This window comes from Vicugna pacos, chromosome 5 (assembly GCF_048564905.1).
Source record: "Vicugna pacos chromosome 5, VicPac4, whole genome shotgun sequence".
NCBI lineage: Eukaryota > Metazoa > Chordata > Mammalia > Artiodactyla > Camelidae > Vicugna > Vicugna pacos.
The window spans coordinates 16,775,273-16,785,470 of NC_132991.1; the positions used below are offsets into that span (position 1 = coordinate 16,775,273).

The 10,198-nt window shown below is 44.1% G+C and overlaps 1 protein-coding gene across 1 annotated transcript; it reads right to left on the reverse strand.

Annotated features, from left to right (window-relative positions):
* Nucleotides 1-6,136: 6,136 nt before the first annotated feature.
* CXCR4 (C-X-C motif chemokine receptor 4) lies at nucleotides 6,137-9,914 on the reverse strand. Its single transcript, XM_006196129.3, has 2 exons — nucleotides 9,784-9,914; nucleotides 6,137-7,716 (listed from the first exon to the last, which is right to left on the reverse strand). The coding sequence occupies exons 1-2, from the start codon at nucleotides 9,796-9,798 to the stop codon at nucleotides 6,670-6,672; spliced, it is 1,062 nt and encodes a 353-aa protein (XP_006196191.1). The 5' UTR covers nucleotides 9,799-9,914; the 3' UTR covers nucleotides 6,137-6,669.
* Nucleotides 9,915-10,198: the final 284 nt, after the last annotated feature.

The window sequence follows — 10,198 nt, forward strand, 5'->3', positions numbered from 1 at the left end:
AGTGAAAATTGGTTTTATGTTTTTATAAAATGGTTGAAAAAATTAAAAGAAGCACAATATTTTACAATACATGAAAATTATATGAAATTCAATGTCAGTGTCCACAGTTTTACTGAAACACAGAGATGCTCATTCTATCATGTATTGTTTCTGGATGCTTTCCTGCTACAATGGCAGAACTAAGTAGTTGTGACAGAAACTGCATGGCCTGCCAAGCCTAAAATATTTACTATTTAGCCCTTGGCAGAAAAAGCTTTTGACTCCTGTTCCAGACATTAAAAATACAGGTGTAAACAAGATAGACATAGTCTTTGCATTTACAGACCTTACATCCATGTGTAACATTACTTTAAACATGGCCAAAGTGGGACTCACCATTGATCCTGGCTTAAGAAACATCAGGTTCTAACCAAGTGAGCTAACCTTATATAATTTTAGCCAACCTTGGTTCAGCTTTATGGAATCTGATTAATTCTTCATCAAATAAAATCAAATATGTTGATTAGTACATTAGACTGCAAAGGTCACTGCACTTAAGACATTAAACTAGTTGGGAAGCAAAATTCGTTTAAAAATGGAAAAAAAGAATAATGATAATGACACACACAATAGCTGCTTTTGACTTTTCAAAAGCCTTTTATGTGTGCTAGTTTACATGCTGAAGACTTCATGAGCTAAGAATTTAGAGTGGAAAAGCTCACTCTGGACTGATAGAGACTGAGTAGGCTTGCCAGAGGAAGTAGGATGTGGCCCAAAATGATGGTTCTGATTTCCTTCTTCAGTTCCCAGGAACCTAACAAATTGTCTCCTGTGGACAGCAGTCCAAGAAACTGCCTTTAGGACTCTCCCATACCCTATAGTTTGGCAGAATTTTTGCTCTTATCCCCATGGTGTGGGTGAACAGCTTCCCCTGGGCTGATGAAACAGGAAGACCAGGGTTGGGAGCTTCTCACCCCACTTGTGAAGTGGGCAGAGATCTGCCCTCCCCTAAATGGGGAATCAGTGGGAGCAAGACTTGCGTGGGAGGGGGTGTTAAATATTAGGAAAATTGGGTAGGCAGTAGAAACTTAGATTTCTTAAAATGTAAGGAATTTGGGAAGTCTGAGAGTCCTTTAGCTAACTTTCCAATGTGTGTAGAACCCCAAAGAGTTACATCTTCCACTATACAATGAGCAACATTCATACCTGCCTGGCTCAGGTTTTGTTTAACTAATGGTTAAATAAAAGAATGGCTAGTAAAGAATGACATATTGCCATTTGCAGCAACATGGATGGACCTAGAGAAAATCATAGTTAAGTGAAGTAAGACACAGAAAGGGAAAGACAATGTGATATCACTTATATGTGGAATCTAAAAAATAATGCAAATGAATCTATGTACAAAACAGAAACAGACTCACAGACATAGAAAACAAAAAATTATGGTTACCAAAAGGGAAAGATGGAAGGGAGATGGATAAATCAGGAGTATGGGATTAACAGATACAAACTACTCTGCATAAAATAGATAAGCAACAAGGATTTACTGTATAACACAGGGAACTATAGTCAATATCTCATAATAACCTGTAATGGAAAATAATCTGTAAAAACTATATAACTGAACACTTTGCTGTACATCTGAAATTAACACAATATTGTAAATCAACTATGCTTCAATTTAAAAAAAGAATGGCTAAAAGAATAAAGGAAGGAAGTCGAGTCACATACAAACATTAATCAGAATACTTAGAGCATAGTGTGCTCTCAGGAATAGAAATTTATGGGTGTTCGTTCATTTGCTCATTTAGCAAATATTTATTGGTCCTGCTATGTGCCAGGCACTGAAACCCATTTTATCTCGATGACTAATAGTGAAAATGTTTCTCAAATGTCAGTGTCTGCTTTGTTGCTTTAAAAGGACAATCAGGCAAGTGTCTGGTATTGAACCCTGGAGAGGATTGAAGAGCATGGAGGATCTCTGACCTCATGGTTATTATCCTGGCTAACATCATAGAAAATAATAAAGTTACTGTGGGGGCCTGTCCTGCACACTGTATTTGCTTAAGAAGGCACACTGTAAGTGTCAGACTGCCTGGTGTCAAAGCTTTACTGCTCATTAAATTTGTGCCGTTGGGTTAATTTTGCCTTTTTTCCCCCTCCATCTGTAAAACAGGCAAATAATAATATCTATTGGATAGGGATGTTGTGAGATTAACTAATCAACATCTGTTGGCAGGTAGGAAACCATCAAGGTAAATGGTAACTTTTTTTGTTATCACAAACCTGTTTTGTTATCCACCTAGGAAAGGTAGAGATGTTGAGACTGAGAACTTGAAGACATGCCCCAGAACTTGGTGGTTTTGTTTTAATGCTATTCACAGTATGCATAGAGGAAAGAGCAGAGCCCTTTTATTTGTAGTTTAACTTCTTTGACTGTGTCCTTGCCTGAAGATGGGGAAAGCAATATCTAAACTAACTATGGGGCTTGTGCAGGGATCACATGTATGAGTGTGCCTGGAATTTAGTGAGCTCTCAATAAATATTACTTTCCTTCTGACAGAGTCAAATTAATTAAGAGTGTTGCTGAGTTGGGTTCTAGTTAATTGAACTGTAATATGTAAATCAACTTAATCATGGACTGGCTGTGCCAGATAAACACCCAGCACCTGGTATGGTTTGGTTGAGCACCTTGTTTGGTTTTGAAAAATTCTTTCCCCTTTTGTGGCTTTCTTAACCTTATGGATTCTTCCACTCAGCAGTTTGCATATTCATCTGAAAGAAGGATTTTCAGAAGGGTTAAGAAGATTTTAATTGTGGGACTTAACAGGACTGATGTAAATTAATCCAAGTCAGTTGCAGACAATGGAACAATGGGCTGGTACCTCATCACTCCTTGTTTATTTTTCAAATAAAAGGAGAAAAATGGGAAGTGTTCCCAGTTGAGTCACAGACTGCGGTGAGGGTTAAATGAGTAAACATCATGGTCTTTAGAGTGACAGACACTGGGTGGAAACTAGAAAATCTTCCACCATAACCTTTTACCATGTATTTCCCTTTGTGGGATATCTTCCCAGCATGGCACAAGAGAAGAAAACGACATAACGTTCATTATGACAATGTAACATTGAAATAAGAGTGGAAGAGATCTGTGTGAGTTGAGTAAGGTGGGAGTAAGAATGCCTTGAGATGAGACAGAGTAAAGGAGGCCGAAGGGAGACCTTGGGACCCTGACCAATGATAATTTCATGGAATTATACCGGTGGGGTGTATCCTTATTTTGATCATTTTATCATTCCATAGCCATCACCTTAAAAAAGCATTCTCAGTTTCAAGCACTGCTGATACTTGGGGCTGGATAATTGTTGTGGGGGCCTGTCCTGTACACTGTAGGGTATTTAGCAGCATCCCTGTCTCCTACTCACTAGATGCCAATAGCACCTCAGCTATCCTCCCAACCGCCCAGCCCCCAGGACAATAACCCAAAATGTTTCCAGACCTTACTAAATGTTCTAAATGGGGGGTAGAATCACTTCCAGCTGAGAACCACTGCTTTGAAAGGATTTGTTTCCACAACTTTATGGGCCCTCAGGGCTTCAACATTCCTTTTAGGCCATTCCTCCAACTAACTTTTGGAGCCCTCCAGCACCAACTGGCCAAACCACATTGGTAGCCAAATGGTGACCTCCTCAAAGTGGGCTGGGTAAATCCCTATGAGGCCAGGCTGCAGTGCCACATTTCCAAGTGTTGGGGCTGCCTAGATTATTTTCCAAGTTAATGTGAATCTTATCTCCAGTGGTCCTTGCCCCTACTAAGTCAGTATTACCTGGGAATAATGATCACTCAATTCTGTTTGTGGTGCCTTTATTTTCTGACAATAAGCTTGGAGAAAGTCACAGAGACTTAATTCAATTATTAAGATAAAGCCTGTAGATTATCCTGTTAAAAGAGTACCCCAGAATTATTACTTTAATATAGGCATAACCACAAAAGGAGGCTGAGAAGTAGGGGAAGGTGAATTGCCAAGTGGCATTTTAGGAAAACAAAGGCTTTGCAAGGTAAAAACATTCACTTTTCTCCCCAGTTACAGGCTTAATGTTATTAATAACTCAGATGTTGTATTTATGCCATTATTGGCAGCATGCATACAATTTAAATATTTTAGCTTCCATTATGCAACTGGATCTACATTACTGACCTTCAAGGGCTCCATTCATAAGGGGTGAGGAAAGGGAACAATCAGCTACTTCATGCAAGGACTGGCCAGCCGACTGGGTTTCCCAGCATTGTCAGACAAACCAACACACAGGGAACGCTTTGGAGCCACTTGGAACATGGCAGAGTTGGGACAGAGAATGATGGGGGTGGGGGAAGCTTTCAGGGCAGGGAGAGAGCCAAGGCTTTTGAAAAAGAGATATCCTACCTTTGTTCCAAGGGGGAATGAAATATCCATTAAGACTGGTGACACTGGGAATTTTGTTTCAGCTCAGTTCCTTTTGTTGTGACTCCAGGGCAGAGGCGAGGAATCTGGGGTGATGAGATTTCAAGCCTAGATGAGAAAGAAAAAGAATACCTTCCAAAGATTTCTTCTATTGTCTCCTCAAGAATAAATATTTATAGAGAAAGTTCAAGTGAAGTCTTTTACAATGCTCATGCCTTTAAGACTAAGCCTTTGAGAGAGAACATGTAGAACTATGCTTAAATGAAGGGTGATCTAATTAGGCTTCCCAGGGAAAACCAAGAAACCTCAAGATAATTTCCTATATAAAATCTAATTGTGTTCTCAAGTGGACTAGGGATACCACTCTGAATTATCCCAACTCCATAGACTGCAGCAAAAATGTACAGCCAAATTGGATTCTATGTTAAGTAATTAAGTTATTTCCCTTCATAGGATCTATAATTTGCCTTCAACAAATGTGATTTGCCTCAGAAAGATAAGACATTGCAATTTTTCCTCCAAAATTGATTTTCTGTGCCAGAAACAATTATGAAAACTAGACCAAATATTCCTTTAATTATATCCTGGTTATTATCTTTGAGACCATGCCTGGAGTGCCCTTTTTGGGTCGCAAAGTGAGATAGGTATGGTTACTGTAGTTTAGACATGATCTTTGTTTTTTTTTTAAACATTTTTTTATTGAGTTATAGTCATTTTACAATGTTGTGTAGAAATGATCTTTAAATGTAAACCGGAGCTGAAATTTACTCAAGAGTCTGGGGCTTGCACAATGGTAGTGTAAATAGCTATGGGTGATGTTACATAAGACTCCAAAATCTTGTGCAAAGTATGGGTAATGGGCAGTTTGCTACAGTGGACTTTTCTTTTGAACTCTAAAAGCACCAATCTAACTTTTTATCTGCTTGGCTGAACCCTTGAGGTGCTAGATGTTGCAATAGATTAAGAATAAACTTGGGGATTTGCATAGAAGTTATTGCAAGAGGGGTATTTTTGGCATGGTTAATTTTATGAAGAAAACATTCACTTTTGGCTTTATTTTCAATAACAGTTCAGTTGACTTATGACCAGGTGTTCTGGGGGACAACAGTAGGCAATGATTAAGAGTAAGGGCTGGAAGGATGAATGGAGTCAGCTCTTGGTATGTCCCCTTGAAAGTGCAAGTTATGGCAAGTCTCTGCACCCCAGTTTCCTCACCTGTGAAGACAGTGACGACATCTTGATGGAGAGGATTAGAAGGGAAGAGCATACAGTGCCTGGCTGGCACAGACCTGGATTACACAAGGCGAGTAGTAGTAACATTTAAAAAATGGGACTGCATGACTTTTCTTTACACATATTTATCTATCAGGAAGATTATCTTTCATAGGAATAGGTGTTGGCTGGGTATTTCTAAACTTCTGAGTTAGGAGTGGTTTAAGGCTTCAGATTTTGAAGTCACACTACCTAGTTTGAAATATTGGTTGTGCTTACTTAGAACACTTTGACCATGTCACTGAGGCTTTCTGTACTTTGGTTCTTGTTCTACAAAATGTTGTAATAATAGAACTGGAGCCTGTCATAGAGCTGTGATAAGGGTTAAGCAAAATATTACAACTAAAATACCTAGGGCAGGATCTGACATGCCATAAATGTATCATTATTTTTGACTTCTGCAAGCCAAAGGAGTATCAGTAGAAATCAGAACATAACACTAAGTAAGTTTGTCATGTACTTTTATTAACAACTTCATACAAACTGTACACTGTAGGTTCTGAAATCAATCTACCCCTGGAAACTGAAAAACCAGCATTTCTATACCACTTAAGGTTTTGGTAGTAAGTGCCATCTTCTACAGCAAAATCACATAGTGTAACAACACAATTTAAGAACAGGAAAAAGAAAATGTTCCACTGGAATGGAGATTATTTATGCACAGACAGCTGAGGATCATTTCTAGCTTAAGTGATTCACTATACTCTCTGGAATATTCAGTTCCCTTTTCTATGGTCCTACAATCAGACATATAGCAACTAAGAACTTGGCCACAGGTCCTGCCTAGACGCTCATCAACATGAAACAAAAAATATTTATATAAATAAGTCAATTAAACCTCACAAAAACTAAAGAACACAAGAAAAAGTCCAATAGTCAATAAAAACTGTACAGTATTGGTCAGTCTTTTATATCTGAAAAAAATGTGTAACTTAAAAAAAAAGTCCTTTAATGTATACAAGTCTTTTACATCAACATTAGCTGGAGTGAAAACTCGAAGACTCCGACTCGGTTGAAACAGAAGAATGTCCACCCCGCTTTCCCTTGGAGAGGATCTTGAGGCTAGACCCTCTGCTCACAGAGGTGAGTGCATGCTGGGCAGAGGTTTTAAATTTGGCTCCAAGGAAGGCATAGAGGATAGGATTCAGGCAACAGTGGAAAAAGGCTAGGGCCTCAGTGATGGAAATCCACTTGTGTACAATGCTCTCAAACTCACATCCTTGCTGGATGATTTCCAAGAGGATGAAGCAGTCGATGCTGATTCCAATGTAGTAGGGTAGCCAGCAGGCAAAGAAAGCCAAGATGAGGATAACTGTGGTCTTGAGGGCCTTGCGCTTCTGGTAGCCCTTGGAGTGGGACAGCTTGGAGATGATAATGCAGTAGCAGGACAGGATGACAATACCTGGCAGGATAAGGCCAACCATGATGTGCTGAAAGTGGAATACCACCATCCACAAGTTACTGGGGTATAAGCGGTCACAGATGTACCTTCCTTCCGCCTCTGTGACGTTGGCAAAGATGAAATCGGGAATAGTCAACAGGAGAGCAGGTATCCAGACGCCAACATAGACCACCTTTTCAGCCAACAGCTTCCTTGGCCTCTGACTGTTGGTGGCGTGGACAATAGCCAGGTACCGGTCCAGACTGATGAAGGCCAGGATGAGGACACTGCTGTAGAGGTTGACTGTGTAGATGACGTGGACTGCCTTGCACAGGAACTTCCCAAAGTACCAGTTTGCCACGGCATCAACTGCCCAGAATGGAAGTGTGAGGACAAAGAGGAGGTCTGCCACAGACAGGTGCAGTCTGTACTTGTCCGTCATGCTTCTCAGTTTCTTCTGGTAGCCCATGACCAGGATGACCAACCCATTACCCACTATGCCAGTCAAAAAGATGATGGAATAGACAGTGGGCAGAAAGACACGGTTGAAATGGGCATTTTCCTCCTGGAAGCAGGGTTCCTTAATGGAGTCATAGTCGCCTGAGCCCAAGTCATCCTCTGTATAATTATCAGAAGAGAATATCTGGAAAAGAGGCAAGGGAATGGACGTTCACTTTCAAGTTCAGCAGGCATCCTCTAAGTTTAAAACAATGTTTCTGGGATTTTAAAAAAGCAATTTACAAAAGCCAACTCAGCCCATCCTTCTTCAGGAAATTCTGCTCCCACTAAAGTACACGTGTAAGAGCACAAGGGACTTACTCGAGACTCCCCCACAGTCACTTCATTGTATCCCTCTTTAGGAGAACCAATTACAAAATTCTTTGTTCAAAACAAAGGGGCGCTGAGATTCTGACGGTTTTAAAGTCACATCTTTGCTAACTCTTCTGCCCCGCCCACCAGAGGGAAGAAAAACGTTGGGAGGGAAAAAACCAAAACAAAACACAAAAAGGCCAGTCGGGGCGGGGGTTGGGGGTTCGGCGTGGGAGTAGGGGTAGAATCTTGTGCTCTGAGGAGGTGGGATTAACTTTCTCTATAAAGATTCGCCAGGACAGGGAAGCAAGCGTTGCGGGGGGAGGGGTCCCAAAGACTCATTCTCCTAAGGCACGAAACATTGTTTTTCCACTCTTGTCTAAACAAACAATTTTGTACTTAAGCAACACGTAGTGGGAAAGGAGAATGCGGTCTTAAACGGAGGGCTTCGGTGCTTGAGGGCAGGGGCGTCATTAAATGGATTAACCTCCCCTCCCCCGCCCCGCCCTCGCCTCCTTGGCGCTCCTCAGGGGCGGGTGTCTCGGCCGTACCCATGTTTATCACTTGGCGCTTTGGGGACGTTAAGGAGCACAGCATTTTAATGGGATGAGAAGGTCACGGGGTCTGCACCCGTGGCCCTCGCTCCAAGTTTCATTTCCTCACTCTCCCGGGTCGCTTCCCACCCCGCCACTGATCCAGTTAATGGGGTGGGAGGTCTGCAGCTGGAAGCCTCCAGGCGGAGAGCGCGCTGGGGGCCGGGTGGTCCAGCGCCTGACCTCCGCGCTGCGCATCACGCCCACGCCCACCACTGGCGGCTGTGGCTGCAGCAGTCTGGCCCCGCCGCACGCCAGGCTCCGTCCCGCAGGGTGCAGGGGAGAGATTGGGCGGCTCCGCCGCGGGAGCCTTTGAATTGCGCGCCGCTTGGGTGAAACGAAAAGCCTCCCTAGTAAGGGGTTTTCAAAAGGCTCCAGGAAACCACCGACGGTTAAATGGCGTAACCAGGCTCGGTAAGAGCCAAACGGTTTCTCCACTTGCACCTGCCTGTCTGCGCCGCAACTATCGGCAGCTCAGGTGCCCTCCCAGCCTCTCACTCCACCCCTAGTCCCCGCCACGCGCACCTCGGGGTGCTGCTGCGCCGTAACTATTAATACTCCTTCGACCTCTGCACGATCCTGAACTCCCGAATCCCAGGGACCACTTGCTTCTCTTTCGACGCCCGCGAGGTCTCTCCTTCAATATCCCAAGTTGTAAGGGCTGCTCCCGGGCACCTCCCTGCTGCGGCCAACGCGCAGAACCCCCAGACTAGCAGCACCGTGGGGCCCCCCGCCTTTCCCGCCCTCTGCTTACAATGCCCGGGCACTGGCACAGCTCCGCGGGCAGCAGAGTTTAGCGAACATGCGCCCAATGCCAAGAGGGTCTCCAGGCGCCTTTGCCTTAAGTTAACTAGGGACGCAGTCTCCCTCTGGGAACTCAGCGCGCCGCCCTCCACCTCCGATTCAGATCATGCAGTTCTCTCCAAAGAAACCCCCACTCCCCTGAGGAGGAGACCCACTGTCTGAGTCCCAGGGCAGCGCGCACGTCTTCTCTGCACTTGTGCATAGAATGTTCTTATGTTTGCAAATAGCATGCAAGCCTGGCGCGCGTGGCAGAACTCAAGGGGGAGACACATGCACCCACCGAAACAGTACTTCCAGTCTTTTCTCCTCTATTTACAGAAAAAAAAGATTCCAATCCAATCCCCTCTCCTGTAGCCAAGGGCACGAAAACCCCTTTCCATGCCCCTTCTCCGGGGCACAGACACCTCCAATATTCTGGTCCCTTCTGCCCGCTCGCAGAGGGGTTACGCTCTTAGTTCTTGTGTTTGTACATTTAAGAAAAAGCAGGTTGAAACTGAACTTACATGGAACCCGTCCATGGTAACCGCTCGCTCTCCAGCCGCAGGGGCTACCGGAGCACTCAAATCTTCGGGGTCACTTTGTTACCTGCTGCCGCGGCCAACAGACTGAAGTTTCTGGCCGAAGCTGGACTTTTATAAAAACACGCTCCGCGGGCGGCGCATGCGCCGCGCGGGTGGGCGGGGCGGGGAGAAAGGCGGTGGTGGGGGGAGTGGGGCAGACGAGGGGGAGGAGGACCCGAGGGTACGCTCTCTGGCGGCCCCAGTGGGGGTAATCCTGAGAAGCCCCTCAGCGGCTGCTGTTAGCTGTAGCTCGCGATCACCTTGTGAGTGTCCAGCTGGGTAGAGCATCCCGGAGGCGTGCTCCAACTTGGGAAAGCAGGATTCGCCTAGAGGGAGGTGGAAAGCGCGGGCGACCCAC